This window comes from Chrysochloris asiatica, unplaced genomic scaffold (genome assembly GCF_000296735.1).
Source record: "Chrysochloris asiatica unplaced genomic scaffold, ChrAsi1.0 scaffold00069, whole genome shotgun sequence".
Lineage (NCBI taxonomy): Eukaryota > Metazoa > Chordata > Mammalia > Afrosoricida > Chrysochloridae > Chrysochloris > Chrysochloris asiatica.
The window spans coordinates 1,612,359-1,637,164 of NW_006408587.1; the positions used below are offsets into that span (position 1 = coordinate 1,612,359).

The following is a 24,806-nucleotide window of genomic DNA, read 5'->3' on the forward strand; positions in this document are numbered from 1 at the left end:
ACAGGAATAGATTCACTACCATAAATGCATATTGATACTTCATTATAGTGTCATGCTTGCTTGAGTGTGTGGGTTCCTTTCACCTCCACATATATAAAAATTATGTTTATATCTCATTGACCAATAGAACAGCATACAGCCATGCACCTCTTCTTTCTGATTTAAATGCATGGAAATGCTCTCATGTAACACTTGTATTTTTTCACCAATCATGGACTTCATCATTTATGAGCAAGTTTTTAGCTTACTATTTCTGTCATTTCATTACTTTAAAAAAACAAAAAACACTGTGGTACAAAAGACCTTTTTACAAGGTCACTTTTGGAGAAATAATTTTGCAAATACAGTTAATAGTCCTAAAATGACTGTAATCAAGATCATCCTACAAGGACATGCTGGTAGACTCACTCTCCTGGAGAGCTTCTGATCTTATTAAGAATATGAAAATGACAGGAGGAGGGGAGATATAAAGATATTTCTACAGAAGACTCGCCTAGAGTCATCTTATGACTTATGCAATGAAGATGACATAGTTCAATCATTCTGCTAATGATGATCATGTCTAGAAAGACGCATCATGTAATTAAATGCTGCTATAATTTTTGTGTTCTGTCTGTGAAAATATAAAGTGGTCATGAAAGCTGGAAAATGTTAGCACTATGACAAATAAGGAAACTCTCTTGGAGATTAAACATTTAAACATGTAAAATTTTAAATAGTATCTAATAAATTTCCATGTCAACTCTTTTAACTAAACATATAAAATTTTAAATGGCAATGAATAAATCTTCATGTCAAATCTTTTAACAAAACCCACAAATAGCTTATAAAAATTGAACAATCATAAATGTTTTATGTATAAAGTTTTAAGAAAAAGTTTAAATTTCTACATTATTCTGTTTAATCAAATACTTGGAGTTTTAGTTACTGCTGAGGAACAACAGATACATTTCTAAAATAATTCAGTTATGAAAATACTATCACAATTATGGTTTGGCATAGTAGCAGTCCAGTGTTTTCAGTCATCCACAAATGTCAACCGTCCAGGACCTTCATTCTTCATCCACCTCCTGTATCTCTTCCATCTAGGGTCATTTGCCAATTTTTTCTTTAGTTCTTCTTCCTGTTCTTGTTTGTAGACCTGTAAGTATGAATAACTGTATATAAGTAACTGATAATACAATCCAAAGAGAAACATTTGCCATTAACTTTATGTAATATTTATATTCTTAACTCTGGTAGCGTAGTGGTTACGAATCGGGCTGCGAACCTTAAGGTCAGCAGTTCGAAACTACCAGCCGCTCCGCGGGAGAAAGATGAGGCTTTCTACTCCCGTAAAGATTTACACCCTCGGAAACCCTGTACAGGGTCGCTATGGGTCGGACCCGACTCGACGGCACTTAACAACAACAACAACAAATATAATTTTAGGTAAAAGCTACATGTGTAACTAGTCATTTTTTGTTCCTGATTTCTCTATCCTAGTAATGCACTCCCTTCCTCACTGAAATCATATATAAACTGATTTTAAACATTTTCTACACATAACCAGTTATTAAAGAACCAACACTTTATTTTTCAACATGATACACTATAAATGTAACTGACTTTCACTATGCTAACAAGAAACAAGTCGACCTTACATGACACCAAACTGAAATTATACCTACTGTCCTCTTCAAAGATAATGATTGGTTTTTCAAAATATTTCAAATCATGTAAGTTCTCAAAGAAGGTTAAATGAATCACACAGGTAAAGAACAAAGAACATTTCCATTTTCCTAACTTTGAATGCCTGTCAACTGAGGTGAAACCAAGTTTTTGGAGCCAGTCTCACATCCACATCACATTTTAGGAAGCAATTATTTTGTTTGCCAATATCAAGAAACAATGACTTCAGACAGCCTTATAGTAGATGCTATGGAAAACCGTTTTATGTTTGGAGCTGCTTAACCTACTTAAAGAAAACTTCAAATAGTGTAGAAGCCATTTTGTTACTGCTTATTTTTATGACATTTTTAAGCAAGACTGAATATATTTACTTGTCAAAACATTCTGGCAGTTCAAATAAGTTAATTTACTTAAATATAACTAAGACTAAAATTTGACTTTTAGTAAAATCTATTTGTTGTTGTAGAGTGCTGTCAGTGGATGGTGGGTTTGAACTGAGGACCTTGCGGTTAGCAGTCCAGTGCTTATTCTATAGCGCATCACACCAGGATTCTCAAATCTATTTTTTTGTTGTTGTTGTTAAGTGCCATCAAGTTGGTTCCAACTCCTAGTGATTCTGTATAGGATTTCCAAGGAGCAGCTGTTGATTTTGAACCACTGACCTTGTGGTTTCAAGCTGACCTTGCTGTCCAGTGCTTTATCCCACAGCACCACACCATGACTCCGTATAATCCATTTAAGACATCGCATAAAAAGGAATGGCTATGAAGCTAAAACAATTAGCAATACATATAGATTTCTTAAAAAGGTTTCAGTTTGTTGCAATATTTAATATTTTGCTATTGTTAAGTGCCATCGAGTTCAGTTCTGACTCAGTGATCCTGTACTGGGTTTCTGTGGAGTGGCTGGTGGGGTTGAACTGCCGACCTTTTGGTTTGCAGTCCAGTGTTTATGCTACAGGGCCATATACTAACCAATTATTTAGCCTACAATGTACAACGGTATCACTGTGCTGTGAGATTCTTAGACCTTTGGTACTGTGACTAGGTACTAAATAGCTGATCCCCTCTAAGCAGTTTTTATACTGACAATTGAAGAATACAGCATCTATTAGAAGAACCAGGTTTTGAGGCATTAAGGTAAGTAAATTATACTTAAAGTAAAAATAAAAGTAACTTTCTGTATACATGAGAGGGTTTTTAAATGTTTGTGGAAAATTAAATTAAAATGCCCCTGCATGTTAATGAAACAGAAAACTCTGCTCATTTACTTTGAAATGAAGGATTTCAACAAAATTTCTATTTCTCATTCTCTGTTTTTAAAAATCTCTAGCTAGGTCATATAACTGGAAGAAAATCAGTTATCAACAGAGCTGTCATAACACACTTACATACAATATAACAGATAAAGGGAGACCATTCTTAACTTTCTCACAAATTATACAATTAATGACACTAAAATCACAGCAGAGACAACTCACCTCATAATTCTCCTTTATCCAGAGCTCCCGTTTAAGAAAAGTTTCTTTCTGCTGATCCTCTAAACTGTCAAACTGAGACTTGGACATTTTCATAGACTTACGTATGAGATACAGTCTCTCTTCCTCTCCATATTCTTTGCCTTTGATGTTAAAGTTATATATCCACCAGCAGTACCAGACTATATATGAGCCCAGGTGAAAAGGAGCCAAGATAATTTGAAACAAGAGAAGATCACGTATGTGGGGTTTCTGATAGCCTCCCTTTATATCGATTTTACTCTTTATAATATTCTTTATGATGTTCTCCTCCTCATCACGAATCTCCTCTTTGGACTTCCTGTTTCTGCCTTTCTCTTTGGCTTTTTTTAGCAGGCCCTGTTGCTTGGCGATTTCTGTAGCTTGAATACGGTATTTGGGCACTGTGGCTAGGTAGCTGATTGTCTTATTGTAGCTATTCCACCAGCTGAAAAACTAGAATATTTAACAAAGAGAAATGGGTCATTTTTATTATAAAAATTCACTACATTAAGTCATAGGAGACTGTCTCAGTCAACACTAGTATCTAAGAAACCAATTCTGATGAACTAAAAATAGGCTCTCCAAGATACAACATACGACTGAGTAGAAACAACAGCTGCTCCATTCAAATGTGGTATATGATCCCAGCAAAATGTCATTGTGGTGGTGTGCCATCGAGTTAGTTCCAACTTAACTGCAATCCTGTATGGGGTTTCTGAGGCTGTAAATCTTTACGGGAGCAGAAAGCCTCATCGTTCTCCATTGGAGCAACTCGTAGATTCAAACTGCTGAACTTGCAATTAGCAGCCCAACATGTAACAACTATGCTACCTGGGCTTCTTGAAGTAAAATGTAATATATATGCATAATAAAGAAGAATGAAATTCTGGTACAGATTATGATATGAATGAACCTAAAAAACATTACTCTGAGTAAAGTACTTAAGATGTAAAAGGACAAATATTGTGTGATCCCACTTATATGAAACATCTGGAACATACAAATGCATAGAGACAAAGTTTTTAGTGGTTACCGGAAACTAAGGGACGGGGGGTAGTGGAGAACTGTTGCTTAAGGGATACTGAGTTTCTCCTTGCAGTGACATGAAACATTTGGAAATGGATAGTGGTTGCATACCATGATGAATGAAATTAATGTCACTGAACTGTAATGTAGAAATGGTATAAAATGGCAAATATTTTGTTATTTATTTGATCACATAGACATACACATACAAACATGCAAATGAACAATATCCAGGTGTGCTCCAGAATGGGATCTCAAGGTTGCATAAGGTAAACCTTGATCTGAGCCAAAACGCCAGAGATTCAAACAAAGGATACTGGCAGGGATTACACCATACCTGTGGTCTCACAGAATTATCATTTGGCTCTTCCCCAGATCACTAAGGAGCCCCTGTTTTTTCACACTGCAGTTTACTCACTGGAGGAAGGGTTAAATAGTAAACACTAGCTGGTGAGGAATTTGTTTTAAAGACTCACAGGCCTATAGCCTCAGGCAACCATACCATTCCTGTCTGAAACCATCTACCTATGCTACAGTAATACACATCAGATTCTGAAACAATAGATTCAAATATGTTTGAATTGACTTATTTGTGCAGGAAAACATTAAATTACTTCATAAATATAATCAATCATAAAAAAGTTTTATTAACTGTCAGAAAAGCCCTGCTCCTCACATAATTCCTCTATACAGTTCATCTGCTGCTTTATTGAATGTATGCAATAGTTACACCAATAATATCTTAATGCATTGTAACAGAACTCTATTAGGGATAACAACAAAAAAATGTTGCTAGGGTTAATACTTTAACTAAAACAGACAAACTTATCTGTGATCTTTCCTTTGAAAGGGCATATGTTCAAAATATACAACTTGAGCTTTAAAACTCTTCTATCTTTTAAACTGAAACTCATTTCTGGGAAGAAATCGAGAATTTTCAAATTAGCAAACTGTTTCATTCTAGTCATTTGATTTGTTCTTTTCCTCTAAAGAGGTCCATGATTCACATGGTCAGTTTAAAAGCAGGGAAAATTAATTTCAAGCTGAAGTTAAATTTTGGTGATATTTCAAAACTACCTAGCAAGTTATTGTCGCTCTTTTGCTGATTTCAGTGGTTCTCAGCCTCAGCAGAAGCACCCTTACGGAAATGTGTGGGACAGTTTGGGTTGTTCCAGTGGTAGGGAGTGATACTAGCATTTGGTGGATGGGAGCTAAGATGGTAAACACACTACAATGCAGAGGCTGTCCTATACAGGCAGAAGAGTATTCCTGCCTTGAAAATGAAAATCTTTCCTATTGAGAAACACTCAAATTATTCTCCTACAACTTAATATATTAAATCCTGTGTGGTGTGGTCCAATACAGTAGTTCCTACTACATATGACTGTTTAAATTTAAATTAATTAAAATGAAAATTTCAGCTTCTCAGTCACACTAGCCACATTTCATGAAAAGCCTCAAGTGGCTAGTAGTTACCATATTGGACAGCACAGCTGGAGACTATTCCTATCCTCACAGAAAATCCTATTGCGTAGTGCTAGCAGATTTCTGGGAAATCACTTCTAGCTGGCTTGCTGGCTCAGTGTATTCAGTTTGACTCTTACCAAAAGTATTTCCAAAGATTACTACTTCTGTCCCTGTTCTCTCCTAGGACAAGCCGTACGCCATGGCATCTGATCATCTTTCCTCAGAGGAATCCATATGTGTCATTCAGGTAGGCTCTGAGTAGGTGTATGCCTGATTTTCCAGGAACTGAAATACATCTGACCAATGTGCTTGAGTAGACTCTGCCTATACTCCATGCTCATGAATAGTTCAAGAGAGCTAAGAAGTAAATTTGTTGTTGTTGTTAGGTGCCACTGAGTCAGTACCGACTCATAACGACCTTATGTACAACAGAACAAAACACTGACCGGGTCCAGGGCCAACCTAACAATTGTTGCCATGCCTGATCCTACTGATGCTGCCATTTTGCCAATCCATCTCGCTGAGGGTCTTCCTCTTTTTCTCTGACCCTCCAAAAGTAGATAGGAGCCAGCTAATAAAGGATTTGGTAGGTCATAGAAAAAGGTTTCCATTTTCTCAAAATTTAATGGTAAATCATTAAAAAGGTCTACAAAGCCAAACCATACGGTGCAACTCTGGCCATTATGTAGAAAATACTCTAGAAGTGGGCAAGACAAAAAGTTCAAGTAATTTTTTTTGGGTTTAGCTATATAAAGACCTTTGCCATTAATTTCCTAGATGTCTCAATAACAAAGATTCAAACACTATTGATTGGCTGAATAAATGAATATTTGCAAATGTAAAAAATGTGTTTCAACTGAAATTAAAATTTTACAAATGGTACTTCTAGTTCAATTTTAATAACTAGCATTGTCAGTGTGCTTGTGCACATACAGAAACATATCCAATACACACCTGAAACACTGAAATAGCACAAACACTGACTAAAATTACAAGTCTAACATCCACTCTCGGGGCTAAACGCCTGCTGTAGTAGTGGTAATAATGGCGGTAGTACTCCTCTGGGTGATCCAGCAGGTAGTCATAATCTCTTCGTGTATCTTCATCCTATAAAACAACACAATAGCCAATTTCATAGGACAGTTCATGAAACGGCCTTAATTTGGAATCTATTAAATGAAATCTAGAATTTGATATTTATGTAAGATTAAACCAAGTGAAACAACTGTCAAAAGAACTCCTATCACTCTTCAAATTCACACATATATAAACTTGTTCCTAGAACTTTAATATTACATAGAAAACATGTAATAAAAATTGTTTCCCCAAATTCTTGAATATTGTTAGTTCTCTTGGAAAATAAAACATTTCAATAGCGATTACCCAAGCTTTTCAAGCTAGTTTTGTGGTTGTAAGGATGCTGTCATGTTCCTATAATTTAAGAGCATGTTGACATCTGCTCTCAATAACTGTGAATATAAAGATATTTATCTTCTGTATGTATTCACAATCATAGCTCGTAAAGAAAATTTTCTTTTGAAAGTCATGATTAAAAGAGGCAAAAGTAGATGAAGCCACTGTGTGCCTACAAAAGTAAATAAAATTCATCAGAAAAATTGAGAGATCAATGCAGTAGAATGAAAAGAGCGTTGGTCTAACTCTAAACACTTTGATTTACTAGCTTTGTGACTCTCAGCAAAATCTCTGCTGAGCCTTACTCTTGTTCATTTGTGAAAGAGGTAATATTATTTGTCCTATTAATTTTAAAGGACTGTTTTGATATCAAATACTATACATTATAAAAATCATAATGCAAATAAGCATTACTTCATTTATAATGCATTGCCACTTAGAGATCTTCATTACTCATATTAGTGTGTTGAAAGAAAGATAGCATGTCAAAATGCTGCTCTGAACATTCATAAACATTTCTTAAAACCTTCTCCTACTCCAAACAGCTGCTAACAGGATGTAAGTCAATCTTTTTTATTGCACCAAACAGGTACAGTTTGATTTTGATCTTATAGGAAACTTATACTTCCAACTTGTCTTGTTTCAAAAAACTTATTATAGATTAAAAACTAAACAAAACCATGTTTTTCCTCTCTACAAGTAAGTGCAACTATGACAAAAAATAAAACTCCTTTTTAACTTACAGTATTGCTTTCTAGGATGAATTATTCAACAGCCATAAAATTGTAGATTCTAGCTAGACGCATTTAAAAATATACCTAGTATCTGGCCTTGCTATTGTAAACACAGGCTCAGGAGTCACTTTAGGGCCTCCTTCTGAGTCCTCCAACATGCAGTTTCTTAGATTTTTTTTAAAAAGAAGTTTTCTTATGATAAATTTTCCTGTGAATCCACTAAAGTTATTATGTATTTTCTATTAAGATTTTTTTACTTTAACTGACAGCCGTCTCGTTGGTATTCATTCATTACATTTAGAGTTATGTTTTACTTCTTACTAGGAGTTCTGGTGGTGCTGCTAAGATTGACAGCTCAAACCCACCAGCTACTCCATGGGAAAAAGATGAGGCTTTCTGCTCTGGTTAAGGCTGACAGCCTCAGAAACCCTAAACACTAGCTAAAGGGTCACTTCATGGCAGTGGGATTATCTGATACTAGACAAACTAGTATCTTGTTTAATTAGATGTGAACATATTAAAAGTCTACTCCATGGCACTATATGCCTGGAGTTTATTTATATGAGAATTGCCTATTATACGAGGGCTGAGTTTACTCTGAAATTCTTTACGGATTTACTTCTTTTATGTTCTCTTCTATCAGAAATGATTTTCTTATGGCGACTGCCCCAAGCTTCACTGTCAGCTCTGTTATTCCTTCTTTAAACCATCATCATACCCCAAGCCTGTAACACACTCAGGGTAAAGCTTTACAGAGGGCACACAGAAAGTCCTCAGGTTGAAAACTTCTCTCTCTTGATGTACATCATTTTGAGTATGGAGAATAAACACTGGACGGAGAGGTCAGTTTGAACCCCAAGGTTGGCAGTTGAAACTTAACAGCCGCTCCTCCGAAATCCTATACACGGTCGCTATGAGTCAGAACCAACTTGACGGCACTTAACAACAACAAATATTTTTAAGAATTTTTCCATCCCCCTCCCCAGTCATTTTTCGCACTTCTGTATAAAAATACCCAGTTTTTGACCTGAAATTCTTAACTGAACTCAGCCTCCCATTCTTGGTAAATGTCTTTAACAACGTTTCCCTTCCAACACGAATCTTCTTGCACCAACGAGGTTACATGCAGTTTTTAAACTAAACGCCGCTCCAGCCTCTCTGTACTCCTCTTGGTGGAGGCAATCAGCCATCAAATCCTTGAATGTCAATGAAATCTGGTATGTGATGTCATACTTCTATTGGTGATCCTTTCTCTTGTTTGTTCTTGTATTAGTGAATGCAGATATTCTCTTCAAGCATTTCAGTGAAATCGTCTCCAGGGTCACCATCTTCTCACTAGTCCCTAGATCTGTGATCCTCTAACAGAAATGTCAAGTAATGTTCCAGCACCCACAACCCCAAAATCTATATACCTTGTGTCTGGCCTCTCTACTATAAGCACCACTCTCCAGAGTCTAGTTGGGGCCTTTTAATGAGTCCTTAAATTACTCAAGTCCCACCAAAAGTTTCAGGACCAAGTCTGATTTCTCTTAGTATGGTCTCCTTTTCCTTGGGGTCAATCACACATTTTATGGTCCTGGTTTGGTCATGACCATAGATTGAAGACTAGCCACCTTGTTATAGCAGCATTTTTTCAACCAGAATCTACACGCTAAGGTTTATAGTTTTTATCCAGAATGAAAAAAATTATCTTTAGACTGAGGCATGCATAACCCTGTTTACAAAGTACTCAAGGTCGGTACTCAAAGTTATGAGTTCTCCACGGCCTAAGTCAAAATCCTACTCTTTAGAAACCTCTAAAGCTTAGACTCAAACTAACAAAGAATACAAAGAAAATACTGGTACAGAGGAAAAGACAGAAATACAAGTACCATCTTTCTGGGCCCAAATTAGAGCTGTACAAACTGTTCTTGTTTTAGCACCGTATGTTGTTTTTCTCCACATGTCTTCTTATAACTAAGGTAGCCTTATACTTTATCCTGCTTCCCCACTCCCCCAATGCTTCCCTGTGGCCAATAAGGTAAGTTAAAGTATGCTTGGAATGCAAAAGGCCTCCACAGTTGGTCCAAATATACCTTCCTCACATTTCTTACCACTTTCCTCTTTTGCCCAAACCAAACATTCAGATAACAATTGCTAGAATTTGGTGTATTCTACAGTACAGAATGCGCTCTCTAGGCTGAGTGCCCATTCCTTTCTTTTCAACCTCATGAGCTCCTAACTAACCTTTCAAGACACAAACATTGCCATCTCAGACCAAAGTAGACCACTCCTCCTCCTCCTCCAATTACAGTCAGCACCCATTTAATATAGCACTTATCACATTGTAATTATCAGGGTTTTTCTTTCCCTTGAGAAAAAAAAAACTTGTAGAAGATAGGGAAGGTAAATCATTCATCGCTGTACATCCAAGGCTTAGCACAGTGCCTGGCATTCATTAAATGTCATTTCAAAAAGGAATGACATTTTGCAAACGCTCTCCTTCACTATAAACATCTGCCTGTGCATCCACACAGGTCTTCGTCTCACCAGCAAGATGGATGGGTAGTTTTGCCAGAAAAACATCGATTTTGTAGAAATAATTGATTCTACAGTTTATGAAAATATACTAATATGGCTAAAATAGCTTAAACCTTAAAACAGTTGAATAGCTTACCTTTCAATAAGGTAGTACTTTTTCTTTCAGCAATTTTGTGGATCTTAAGGTCCCAGGGTCAGGTGATTCCAACTTCTTTCCAAACCAAAACCTTTATACTTGTTTCTTCCTCCTCTCTGTCCTGAGTCTTGATAAGCAGGGCAATAAACTCCTTGTTTCTAATTTCTACAGGAATAAATGGAGCTTCTGCTGGTGTCCACTCCAATCCCAATCCTTTTGGGCATATGCAGGAGGACTGGAACATAACCAACAGTATCTAGATCAAAAGTGAACAAGAGGAAACCCACAAGCAAAGAAAGCACTGAATCCTCCTTCCTTCTCTCATCAAATTTACCACCCCACTTCCCCAGAGGCAAAAATATATTATGCTCTTGCCCTTGAAAGAGATAATAAATTGTTTTATTTCAACAAGTATAAATTGCAATAATTTGATATTGCAGTCAGTTTTACATTAAATTGTTTCTAGTACATAAAATGTAGAAACCATTTCAAGATGGCAAAGGCTAGGAATCAATAAAAGATGAAAACCTAGTAACATCTTATTCATTCTTGAATGAATTTTAAAAGAAACACACACAAACGATCCTTTAAAAAATACTCTCTGTCCCCCTAAATTTTTCTCCAGGCCATTACATTCTACTAAAGAGTAAAAAAATGAACTGTTACCAGTTTCTTTTCTTGTTCCCTGACTACCCAGTCACTAGTACATCTGTCTTCTCAGGTATCTTCTCTTCTCACTATGCACATAGTCTCATAAGCACTGGACTGGGCTGCTAACTGCAAGGTCGGTAATTCAAACTCACCAGCTGCTCTTCAGAAACCTTATATAGGGCCACTATGAGTCAGAACTGACTCGATGGCAGTCAGTATCTCAGATAATAGTATCATCATTTAGTTAGTCAACTAAGAAAAAAGGATAGTCATTTTCCACTCAAGATATAATTATGCAGGGCATTAGGCCTTGTGTTGAATATAAAGACAAAGAAAAAAAGACAAACAAGATAATGTGCTGACTGCAAGAACTCTCACATCTATAAATCTAGCAAGAAAAGTACACTACCGTGTGCTATGGAAAAGGACGAACAACAGCTGGAACCACTGTCAATGAAATCCACTTATGAGATTAAATGAAAGCTGGATCTTGAAACACAGAAAGATGCGGTGTCACGTGTTCCAAGCAAACATACTGCACACCATGAAGCTTGAGCACTGGGGAAATTCAGGAAGAGGAGCAGTCAATGTGGCTAAGAAGGGGTGTGGTTAAGAACTGTTGAGGATCTTACATGCATTCTAACAAGTTATAGGGTGCTATGTCTGCACTCTTCAAAAAAGAAATGTCTTGGTGATTAAAAGGGTGTAAGAATTAAGAGATGTTGAGCATGATACTGAAGTTTCTACCTACAGCTACTGTGTGGACCATGCTGGTACTCACCAAGATTTAAAAAACTGCGGAAGAAGACAGTGAACTTGAATAAGATAGAGGTAAAAACCGTGGAAGATTTTTTATTTTGGGGTGGGGGCAGGACCCATTTACTAGTTATGCTTATCAATGGAATGCTGGAGTTTCCAGAGATGACCTCTTCATGTAGGCAGTATGTTTTTCTTAATTTCTGACCAACCTATTTTAACTGCAGTTGTCAAGCAGATTCTGACTCACAGTGACCCTGTATAGGATTTCCAAGAAGCAGCTGGTGAGTTTGAATCACAAACATTGTGGCTAACAATTCAGTGTTTATCCTACAGTGCCACACCAAGACTTCCATTTATTTTAACTAGATAGACAAAATCGGTAGAAAACTCATACTGCTGTTAAATGCCTTTGAATCCAGTAAAAACTGAGTACTAATTCATGTTCAGAAAAAGGTAAATGATAGCTGTTGTGTCCTATGGAGTCAATTCCAACTCACAGTGGCCCCAGAGGGAGAGTAGAACTGCCCCTAGGAGTAAATCCTTATAGGAGCTGATCACCAGGTGTTTATCCCACAGCTGCTGCTAACAGTGTGCCACCAAGGCTCTAGACCCTCCTATATCTAAGAAGAATGGCTTAAGGGTCTCTGTGCTGTCAACATGTCAAAATGTCCCTTTACCCATAATAATTCTGCACAAGCTAGATCAAAATGTTAACTGTTTCTACTCAGTTTCTGGCTACAATTTTAATAACTCAGTTATTTTCATGATGACCAAAAGTTCTGACTGACGACATTATGTGCCAGTTAGTTATAGAACCAGAACTAGCCACATAATCAGCCCTGGCCATAAGTGGTGGTATGCCATGGAGTCAGCTCCAACTCACAATGACCCTGACTAGGGACTCCGAGGCTGTACATCTTTATGGGGTCAGAAAGTCTCATCTTTCTCCTGCAGAGTGACTGGTAGATTCAAACTGTTGACGTTGAGGTTAGCAGCCCAACTCGTAACCCCTATACTACCAACAGAATAACAATTGAAATTAAGGAATCAGTAAAAAATGAACACCATCTTTGGGTTCACAGCAGAAATAACAAATATGGTACAAACACTATTATGAGAGAACTTCAAAAGATTTAAGGAAAAACGGAATTAAAAGGCACAGAGTTTTCCCACTAATGTTTGAAGCCCTCGCACATATCGTCTCTCTCCCTAGGCCTGAGCAAAGCCCTCAAAGCTCTAACATACAGTTCTAGATAGGTGTGACCAGTCAGAGTCGGCATGTGAGGTGAAAACTATTTGCCATTCCTGGTCTATGCTGTTGATACTGTTGAGTGCCCTCAAGTTAGTTTCGACTCATAGTGACCCTGTATAGGGATTCCGAGGAGTGGCTGGTGAGTTTGAATCATCACCTTGAAGTTCAAACTGACCTTGTGGTTTAGCGCTTATCTTACAGCACCACACCGGGACTCCCTATGTTGTTGTCATTAAGTGCCGTTGAGTCGATTCCAACCCCGTATAGGGTTTCCAAGGAACAGCTGGTGAGCTTGACCCACTGACCTTGCAGTCCAAACGACTTTGCGATCTGATGCCTTAGCCCACAGCGCCCCACCGTGACTCCAAGTGTAAGGGAGCTGAAAGCCTCATTTTTCATTCATAGCCCCTCTGGGAGTTTCGAATTACTGACCGTGAGAATTGACGCCTGACTCACAAGCACTACGCACCAGAGTTTCTTGGGACTCCCTATATACTTACTTAATTAGACTGCAATTGTAATCAAAATTTATTATGAGTACTCAATTATTAAGAATGATTAAAACTGGGATCAATGTTAGAAAATAAAAAGTAATATTAATATGTACAGTGAATCCACCACCACCCCCTCAAATAAAAAGAACATTGTTGAGGGTAGTACACTAATAAAAATGATTGTTAGTGGAGAAAATACGGACTCCCAACTGTACTTCACCAACCTACACCTCACTCCTGGAACATGCTGTGAACAGTCATTTCTCCATGCTTTTGTTGACCCAGTTTTCTCTTTACCAGAAATGTCCCTTCATTTGTTCTAGATCCAGCTTAAAAAAATTCTTCTCTAATCCCCCAAAATGAAAGAATTGCGTCTTCTCAATACAGCAATGTAGTCAGTATATATTTTCATTGTATAACTTAAATAAATAATAGCCAGATAACAAGTATCTATCGCCTCTGTTATAGTAAGGGCTTAGAGGCAGGGACTGTACCCTTTTCATTATTATGGATCCTCCCCTAACACCTATGCGAGTACCAGGAAAAAGGGTTTAGTACTAAGGAATGAACAATAAACATTAGCGTAACAGGACAGAGGGTTCAGAATCTCCTTTTCCCGAAGTGCTAAATACAGCAGTCAGACTGGTAAGAAACGGAAGTGTTTAATGACATTTCCCTGCTAAGGCAATGTTAGAGTAGAAGCCTCTTTCTAAACAGCCTTTTAATTTATCAGCCAATCCTCAAGACCTGTTCCATGCCCTTCTCTGTGATATTGCAAAATGTTGTCAAATTCTACTATTCTTTCATTTTCTACCCATCACAGTTGTTCCATATGCATCCATCTACCTATCCTTTCATCTGTTTATAAATATTTCATCCAGTCCTTATCTGCATGTTTCATATTTCATCCAGTGCTTATCTGCATTTTAAAATGATTAATGTTCACACTTAAAATCCCTCAAAATATTCTTTATCTTTCATGGTAGAAGTATAATTTTTCCCTCATACAGAAATTTTTCATTCACACATCTAGTCTTCTTTAAATGCACCACTCTTTAAAACTACTATTAATTTGGAATAAAATAGCAATACAAGCTTCATATAGTGCTCAAAACACCAGAAATCTGCTCTCAAATTCCATTCTATCTGAATTGTCTCCAAACAAGCATCTTTCTTTAATAAGCATTCATTATCTGACGTGCCAGACACTGTGCTAAGTGCTCCAGATATACACACACATAATGAGGAGCCTGGTTTAGCGGAGAAAGGAGAAAGGCTACTCAGCATTTACAGTGAGTGTGATAAGTGCTATATCCACATAAAAACATCCACCCAAATCCAGCCAAACCCACTGCCCAGTACGGAGCCAAGCCAACTCAAAGCAAGCCTCCAGGACAGAGCAGAATTGCTCCCTGGGGTTTCTGAGGCTGTACATCTTTATGGAAGCAGACAGCCTCATCTTTCTGTGGATTTGAACCACAGACCTATTGGTTAAGCAGCCCAACATCTAACCCACAGTGCCACCAGGGAACACATTAAAAACACGCAATCAAGACTAAATTTGTCATCCCATGAGATCCAATGTGCACAAAGCAAATAGGAGTCCATTCACTTAACTTCAGAAGTCCATGAATTCCCTGGATCCCAGTATTCAAAAACACTAAATATAACTAGGTTAGAGAAGTGTGTGGAAACAATTGTTTGAAGTCTTCCTGAGACCTGGAATTTTAAGTTACTTGGTGAAAACTATGACCCATCTCTTTTGCCTCCATTATTACCCACCCTTCTTTTCCTGGCTGTCCTAAATCTCTCTATGCACATATAGAATTTCCACTGCTAAAACAGTAAATGACCACCTAGGACAACAGCTTTTGGTCCTGTCTTACCCATTTTTACATCACATTACTGCATTTATTTTTTAAGAACCACGATTTACATTTTTCTTTCGTTCTCTCAAACAGGCATTTATCTGATTAAGGCCTTAGAGTAATAACTCCACCAAAGGTTTTAAACAAATATAGTTTCCATTTTGGTCACATATGCATTATCAACATTGGAAAATACTTGGTTATTCGATGTTCTGGTGGAACTCCAATGTGAGGTGACAATGATACACCACAACTTCTAAGATCATACACATTAAAAAATAAAATCATGTACATTAAGAGACTCAAACACACCAATTATAAAAGAAATACAGAAGGTTATCAAAAAGTTGAGGGGGAAAAAATGTTGCTTAGCCACAATGAATTTATAACTAAGCTATTCTGACTTTCAAAAAGGATATCATTTCTGTTAAACAGTTCCAGAGACAGAAACTACCAATTCATTTTATAAAGCAAGTATAAAAACAGCTTTTTCTCCATATACCAACAATGACTAAAGATGGCTGCAAAGGAAGACATACTCTTCCTAGCTCCCCTTTTTTTGCTAGCCCCTATATATAAGTTATAAGGAGCTCTAGAAGCGTAGTGGTTATGAATCGGGCTGCTAACCTCAGGGTCAGCAGTTCAAAGACACCAGCTGTTCCACGGGAGAAAGATGAGGCTTTCTGCTCCCGTAAAGATTTCCAGCCTTGGAAACCCTGTTACAGGGTCACTATGAGTCGGAACTGACTCCATGACACACAACAACAATAACAATAGATAAGTATACTTTTTAAAGGTTTTACTGTTAATCTTTATGGAGAACAATAAAGAACAACATAAAGCAAACAGAAAGACATAAAACAAACCTTTAAAGTTTACAGCTGTGTCTCAGGCCTGCAGTTCCTGCCTCTATGAAACAATATATGGAATTCTCAGTAGGTTTCTACATCCCAATTTTATTTCAGAACCACTTGAACTCACTAACTTCTCCTGCCATTCTGTCAGACCTTTCCTTAGCAAAGATCACCTAGACTTCTTATTCCTCATAAGCCCTTTCCAACTGGAAGCTATAATACAAGTAAAACAATGATTACATACATATCACACCAAGAGGATAATCTGAAAGGCTGGGTTGTTGTTGTTGTTAAGTGCTATTGTGTGGATTTAGACCCATAGCGACCCTGTATAGTGTTTCCAAGGAGCAGCTGGTGAGCTTGAACCACCGACCTTGCAGGTCAAACGATTTTGCAATCTGACGCATTAGCCCACAGCACCACACCAGGCTGGGTAGGAGCCTCCAAACTGGATGACCCTAGTTTATTTAATCTTTGGACTTAATAAATCCAAAAAGAAAGTGCTACTTTCTCCAGACATACTAGTTTTTAAGTGACCAAAAGTTCCTTATTCTTGAGAAGGAAAATCCTCTAGATTTTCATTAGTGGACACATCAGACATAAACTTTAGGGATAGAACCCTTTAAAGGCAACCAAGTCAGTATTCCAAATCTGTCCTAACGTCTCTTCACAAAAATATTTAGAACCCTGAGATCCCATTCAGAAAAAATTTCCACTGATTTTTTTTTAGGGTAAGTTACTAGACTGTGAACCACAGGTTGGCTGGCAGGTCAGGCCTACCAGCTGCTTCGTGAGAGAAAGATGAGGCTTTCTCCTCCTGCAAAAATTTACAGCCTCAGAAACCCTATAGAGGGTTGCTATGAGACAGAACCGACCTGATGGCACTTAACAACAACTCCTCTATTCCCATCCCTAACCTACATGTTCACTATTCTCATGTCAAACGTACTTATCTTTAACCCCACAAAACCCAGCAGAAGGCACCAGGTGCCACTGATTCGGCTGCCCTCTCTTCCCCAAGTTCTCCATCTGTACACAGCTCCTTAGGCAACAGGAGAGCTTTGGAACACCAAGAACAAAGTTTCTACAGCTTCTGGACTTCTATCTTTCCTTACTACATAAAAAAGAAGTTACAGCTTTACATGCTGGGCCGCCAGGAGGGAGAGCTTTTCTTCTCTAGTTTTCTCCATCACTCTTTACCCTAAATTATGAGCAACTCAAATAAGCCCTCTGGCCATGGCATTTTCCTAACTCCCATCCATTCCTCAATTTATTGCCAATAAAAATGATAACCTCATCAATGATAGTTAGAATTTCATAAAGTAGGCTCATTCATAACTGTAAACTATCCAAACTGCTTTGGAAAACATGGATAAAGAAAGAGCTTGAAATTCCTCGATTCTGTATTTTCACATATGGAAAGCTAACCTGAAGAAACAATCCATGGGTAAACTAAACTTCATCCACTCAAAATGCAGTCATTAAAAGCAACATGGAGATATTTGCTTAAAAAATAAAGACTAGAAATCATAATGGTTGTTGTATTAGCATGATGGGGTTCCTGAAGCATGACTAAATTCATCAAGTGTGACCTAAACTTCGTGATTTCTTAAATGTTTTTATTTCTGCAGCAAGCAAGAGAACATCAAGCTAAATCTCCCCATTCCTGTCTCTACATAACTCAATGATACCTTTATTAAATGACTAAAATACATGTTCGCAAATATTTCCTACTAAAAATTCTAGAGTTTCATCTCAAACTACAACTCACCACAAAATGTTTCATGTATGTTAAGCATCTACTAAATTAAAGGTCTTATACAGGGACTTTTCACACTTATTGTGTAAGGAGGATCAATAATCCTGCTAGGAGGATTAGTAAAAGTAAATTTACTGCAGAAATTGCTACTTGGACATATTCAGTCACATACCCAAGGCCATACAGGGGTGGCAGATCCAAGAATCAAACACCCTGTATTCTGATTTATTGTTTATTGTTCTTAGTGTTTTTCTCGTTCCAAGCTAAATGTCATAATTAATACTACCTCCAGAAAACAAATTTATGCCATGACAAATTAAGAGTCATCACAAGTGTCATTCAATTTTCAAGACTGTTCCTGCTTGTTCTATTACAGATCCTGGTAATAACAATCACCCTCCTTTCCAAGTGTGAGCTGCGCACTATTAGAATGCTTCCAGTAAATCTTAAAATCCTAAAAGCTCTGCATAAAAACGATTTTTAGGAAAAGGAGGAGGAAAAACCTTTTCCATGGTGCAATGTATCACTTATAGATGGCTTTTCTGGCCCTGGTCATGTAACTTCCACCCACCAAATGAGTGAGTTGTTGTTGTTAAGTGTTGTCAAGTCTGCTCCAACTCATAGTGACCCTGTATAGGGTTTCCCAGGAACAGCTGGTGGGCCTGAACTGCTAACCTCAGGTTTGGCAACGCCACACCAGAACTCCAAGTGAGTGGGCTGTTATTAAGTGCCATCGAGTTGGTTCCGAGGAGTAGCTGGTAGGTCTGCACCACCAACCTTGCAGTTCAAACCAACCTTGCAATCCAGCACTGATCCTACAGCACCACCAGGACTCCAAATGAATGGGTTGTTGTTGTTAAGTGCCGTCGAGTCAGTTCCGATTCATAGTGCCCCTGTATAGGATTTCCAAGGAACAGCTGGTGATCTTGAACCACCAACCTTGTGATTCAAACCGACTTTGCAGTGCAGTGCATTAGCCCACAGTGTCATACCAGGGTACTAATGAATGGGTTGTTTTTGTTGTTAAGTGCCAATGAGTCGATTCAGACCCACAGTGACCCTATATAGGGTTTCTGAGGAGCGGCTGATGAGCTTGAACCGCCGACCTTGCAGTTCAAAAGGCTATGAAGTCTGGCGTATTATCCCACAGCACCACACCAGGACTCCAATGAATGGGTAAGGCCCATGCAAATAAGGTGCTTATGGCCCACCAAAGGAATTGAACAGTTTACTAATAATGCAAATAAAGTGCATGGAACCCTTGTAGAGGGTGTTGTGATGTTGCTGTAGGTGCCTTAGAGTTAGTTCCAACTCATAGTGACCTTATATACAACAGAACTAACACTGTCCAGTCCTGTACCATCCCCACAATCCTTGCTGTTTCAGTACATTGTTGCAGCCACTGTCAGTCCATCTGAGGGGCTTCCTTTTTGTTGACTCTTTACCAAGCATGATGTCCTTTTCCATCCTTCTGGAAACATGCCCAAAGTACATAAGATGAAGTCTCACCATCCTGGCTTCTAAGGAGCATTCGGACTGTACTTCTTCCAACACAGGTTTGTCTGTTCTTCTGGCAGTTCACAGTATATGCACTATCCAAAGTCACAATTCAAAAATGCATCTATTCTCCTATGGTCTTCCTTATTCAATTTCACATGCATATGATGCGAATGAAAATACTATGGCTTGAGTCAGGTACACCTTAGTCCTCAGAGTAACGTTTTCACTCTTTAACACTTTAAAGAGGTCTTTTGCATCAGATTTGCCCCATGTAACAACTTCCCTGGGCATCGATCGTCGATCCAAGTAAAATGAAAACCTCGACAACTTCAATCTTTTTTCCATTGATTATGATGTTGCTTAATGATCCAGTTGTGAGGACTTTTATTTTATGCTGTGTTGTAATCCATACTGATGGCTATAGCCTTTGATCTTCAGCAGTTAAGTGCTTCAAGTCCTCTTTCAGCAAGCAAGGTCCTCTCATATGCATATCACAGGTTGTTTATGAGTCTTCCTCCTTCAATCCTGACGCGTATTCCTCTTCATATAATCCAGCCTCTCAGGTTATTGCTTCAGCATTAATTAAGTATGGCGGTGTGCCGTGAAATCAGTTCTGACTCATAGCGACCCTGCATAAGGCTTCCAGGGCTGTAAAGCTTTACGGGAACAGAATGTCTCATCTTTCTCCTGCAAAACAGCTGGTAGTTTTGAATAGCTGACCTTAAAGTTAGCAGCCTGACTTGTAACCACTACACTATCAGAGCTCCTTAAATAAATATGGTAAAGGATGCAATATAGATAAACGCCATTCCTGGTTCTAAAGTATACAGCATCCCCTTGTGCTGTTTAACTAGTGCCTTTTGGTCTACATACACATTCTGCATAAGCAGTTAAGTGTTCTGGAATGCCCATTCTTCAAATTGTCATCTGTAATTTGTTATAATCCACATAGTCTAATGCCTTTGTGCATTCAGTAAAACACAAGTAAACCTCTTTTGGCACTCTCTGCTTTCAGTTCAGATCCACTTGACATAAACCATGATATAAACCTCATTCCACATTCTCTTTTAAATCTGGCTTGAATTTCTGGCAATTTCCTGTTGATATTCTATTGCCACTATTTTTGAGTTATCTTTAGCAAAACTTTGAGTGTGATATGAATGATATTGATAATGTCTACATTCTGTTAGGTCACCTTTCTTTGGAACCGGTATGAATGTGGATTTCTTACAGTTGATCAGCCACACCACTGTTAAGCACCTTAGTGCTGCAACCATTTGTTCAAACATCTCAATTGGTATTTCATCAATTCCTGGAACGTTTTTCATCAATGCCTTCAGCACTATTTAGACTTCCTCCTTCAGTAAGTTTTTGGTCCGATGCTACCTCCTGAAATGGCTGAACACTGATTATTTCCTTTTATTTCAATGATTCTGTGTATTCCTTCCATCTTCCCATTATGCTTCCTTCATCTTTCAATACGTTATCCATGAAATCCTTCAATACTGCAACTCAAGACTTCTTCTCTACACTCAAGAGCAAGTTTCAGTTTCTTCTGACATTATTTTTGTCTTTTGTTTCTTTCCTGTCTTTTTAACAACTCTTTGTTTCCTTCACATAGGATATCCTTAATGACATCCAACAACTTGGCTGCTCTTTGGTCATTAGTGTTTTATACATCAAAGCTATTCTTGAGTTGGTCTCTAAATTCAGGTGGGATATATTCAAGATCATACCTTTGCTCTCATGAATTTGTTTTAAATTTCTTCAGTCTCAAATTGAACCTGCATACGAGCAACTGATGATCTTGTTCTGCAGTTGGCCCTGGCCTTGTTCTGACTAATGATATTGATCTTCTCCATCATATCTTTCAATAGATGCAACTGATTTAACTCCTACAGATTCTATCCAGCAAAGTTCAAGTATATACTCACAGTTTATGTGGAAGTAGAATCATACAAACAAGATTTTAGAACCCTAACGAGAGAATTGGTCAGTTTTGCCAGGTCAGTAGTCTTAAATTCAGCCAGTCCCAAGGAGGAAAAAGGGAACTTGACTATTAGCAAGAAGAGATGGGAGTGGAGTGTATTCTTTGGACCGGGGCTTCCTCACTGGGAAGCTCCTAGTTCCATGAGATGGAGATTTGCAAAACCAGAGTTGGTGAGAAGCAGCAGCAGCCAAAAAGCAGCAGAACCAGGAGTCTGTGGTGGGCTTGGTGTGAGAGAGCCAAGCACCTCTGGGCAGGAAGTTTGCTGGCAGCGTAGGCACTTGGGGGAGCTAAGTTTGTTGACCCATAGAGCAAGAGGACTGAGCACCTTTAGGCAGGAAGCTTACTGGTGAAATGGGGTGCCTTTATGCACTTATTGGTGGAGCTAAAGAGCTTTGTAATACTTACCAAAGCAAGGCAGAGGCCAGGCCACCCCAAGACGCCAAGAGGTCTGCATGCAGAGAGGCTGTCGTGATTGAAAAACTGTATCCTGAGTTGTTCCTAATTCTGAATTGTAACCTGTTGCTTCCCTAACCAACCCTATAATTGTTAGTATGGTCTGAATTCTGTATGGCCATTGTAAGGAATTATTGAACTCAGCAGAGAGTGGAGCGGGAATGACAGTTGGTCAAATGGTTCAAGACAAGAGGTATGTCTGATGACCTCTACCTCATCAACAGCCTTGGGCTGTTAATGTTGATTCTCTAACTCCTCAGAGCAGGCTAGCCACCTCCACCACAAACATTTGTAGTTGCTGTTAGAAGCATGGGATACTGAAAGTGAAGGAATGAATAGGCATGGAAAGTGACACTTTTGTTTCTTAGCTGGTTACTTTGGCTGTTAATACCTAAGGGCTGAGAGGAGAAACATCACATCTGGAGCAGTCTGAGGCTAAAGCTAGATGGAACTCGGCTTGCAAAAGCTAGGCTTACCCAACCACAGAACTAGAGAGCCACAGGTTTTCAGACCAAGGCTTACTGATGGAGTGGGATGCCACAAGTGTTTATCAGTGGACCTAGCGAGCTTTACAATCCTTGCCCCAGCAGAGCAGAGGTCAAGCCAGGGGGCCTGACTGCACAGTTCAAAACAAGCTGACCTGAAGGAGGACTACCTCCTGCATCTGTCCTGATACTGAATTTGTTCATTTCCTGATAAACCCCATAGTACCTTGTGTGTGGTCACTGCAACAAATTATCAAATTTGGCAGAGAAGAGAGTGCTGTGGGAAGGTAGCTGGTTTTAGAATTGCTTAAAAAAACAATTTAACGGTTGGAAAGATGAGGGAGGTATGTCTGACCTCCAACTCATAATAAGAAGCCTTGGACTGTTAACCTTCTCTGTCCCTTTCATGCAGTTAGAGAAGGTCAGATACCTCTGCCACGCCATTTTTACAGGAGTGCTGCAGAATCACCGGCCCACCCAACCCCCTAGCCTCAAGGTCCAGGAGCTCCAACCCTTGTCAATGGGTCGCCTGGAAAAGCATGAACCTCCTCCGAGGAGGAAGCGGCAGGACGTCGGGGTCATCGAAGACCACTCTCTGTGGACAGGAGGCATAGATCGCCGCGCCACGTGCTTCCCACGGCGGGTTCTCCATCCCACCCACAGCCCCAGGCTTCACCTTGAGAGTCTCGTAAGCCGTGGCCACTAGCAGGAAGGCCTCCTCGGCGCTCTGCGGCGTCCGTCCGGGTTCCTCGTCACCGGGCCGGTAGCGGTCAGGGTGATAGCGCCGGGCCAGCTGGCGGTAGGCCCGCGCGATCTCCGCCTTTCCAGCAGTGCGGCTCACCCCCAGCACCTCGTAGCAGTCATGAGTGCCGCAATAGAGTCCCTCCAACAGAGCCCCCGCAGGCCGTACGAGCAGCAGCAGTGGCAACAAAGACAACCAGTACCGGCCGACAGCCCTGGTTTCCCGACTCGGAGCGAGCGGAACTCCCATCCCGGCCCTGGCTGCGGCTCCACCACCAAACGGAGATCCCACTCACCGCGGCGCGCCAGGCTCCGCGGTCCCAGGCCACTTCCACGTCAGCAGGAGGCACCTCGGCGCAGGCGCAAAAGGCGTGGTTAACTCTACCACTTCCTTCACAACCGTTGCTAGAGGAGAAGGACGCCTAAGCCACCATGCTGCTTCCGGTTTGCTTCTCAAAGCTTTCCCAGCTGCAGGAAGTTCACGTTTAGTGAGTGGCGCTGTGGGTTAATGCGCTGGGCAGCAAGTGTGGCAGTTCAAGCTCACCAATCGCTCCTCGGAAACCCTATACAGGGTCACTATGAGTCTGAACCGACTCGATGGCACTAAACAACAACCAGGAGAGTCCTGGTGTGTCGCTGCACGATAATACGCTGCACTGCAAGGTCAGTTCAAACCTCAAGGTTGGCGGTTCAAACCCACCAGCTGCTCTTGGGAAGCGCTATACAGGAAGCTATGGGTCGGAACCCACTCGATTGCACTCAACAACAACAAAGGACGTGGTGTGGTGCTGCAGGATACTGCGCTGGTCTGCAGGGTCAGTCTGAACCAAAAGGTAGGTGGTTTAAACTCACCAGTCGCTCTCACCCACAACCAACTTAACACTTAACAACAACAGCAAAGGACATCTCAGTCAGTGTCTGAAGCACTTGGTTTACAAAGCATTGTGGCCCGCCTTAACCAGAATGTGCAGATCAGTTTACTGTCCACAGTCCTCTTAGCGTGCCATCTTTTCTGCATCGCCTCCAGCTGCTGCATAACCACTGTAGCTCTTAGTCATTCCGAAAGAAGCTATTAGTTCGGTGTTAAAACTGAGCCTCCAGCCCTAGACACCCTGCTCTCACTAATCACATGCTGCCTTTCCAAAAGGAAGATGAACTTAAAAATCCTAAGCACTACTTGCTTGCAAGGGACCCTAACGTTTCATGGCCATCTAGGTCTGAATTTCTCAGCCTCATTACTACTAGTATTTTGGATTAGATAATTATTTGCCCATAGAGAGAATGTCCGATTCATTGTAAGGTGTTTAGTAGCATCCCTGGCATCTACCCACTAGATTCCATTAGCATCAGCACCCCAGTCATAATGCTGAAAAGAACCAAAAAATGCCAGACCAGAAGTCAATATACAATAAGGATGTAAAGAAAATAATAGAGACAGGGGCAAACATAGGGATAAGTGCAAGAGTTAAAGGCAACAGAGATGAATACTGTTATATACACAATCCTGAGTCCTGGTGTGGCGCTGTGGGTTAATG

The 24,806-nt window shown here is 39.6% G+C and overlaps 1 protein-coding gene across 1 annotated transcript; it reads right to left on the minus strand.

The window, feature by feature from the left end:
- Positions 1-704: 704 nt before the first annotated feature.
- DNAJC25 (DnaJ (Hsp40) homolog, subfamily C , member 25) lies at positions 705-23,541 on the minus strand. The gene is made up of 4 exons (XM_006864671.1): positions 23,207-23,541; positions 6,617-6,769; positions 3,152-3,622; positions 705-1,141 (listed from the first exon to the last, which is right to left on the minus strand). Exons 1-4 carry the CDS (start codon positions 23,519-23,521, stop codon positions 1,019-1,021), a joined length of 1,062 nt encoding a protein of 353 aa, XP_006864733.1. The 5' UTR covers positions 23,522-23,541; the 3' UTR covers positions 705-1,018.
- Positions 23,542-24,806: the final 1,265 nt, after the last annotated feature.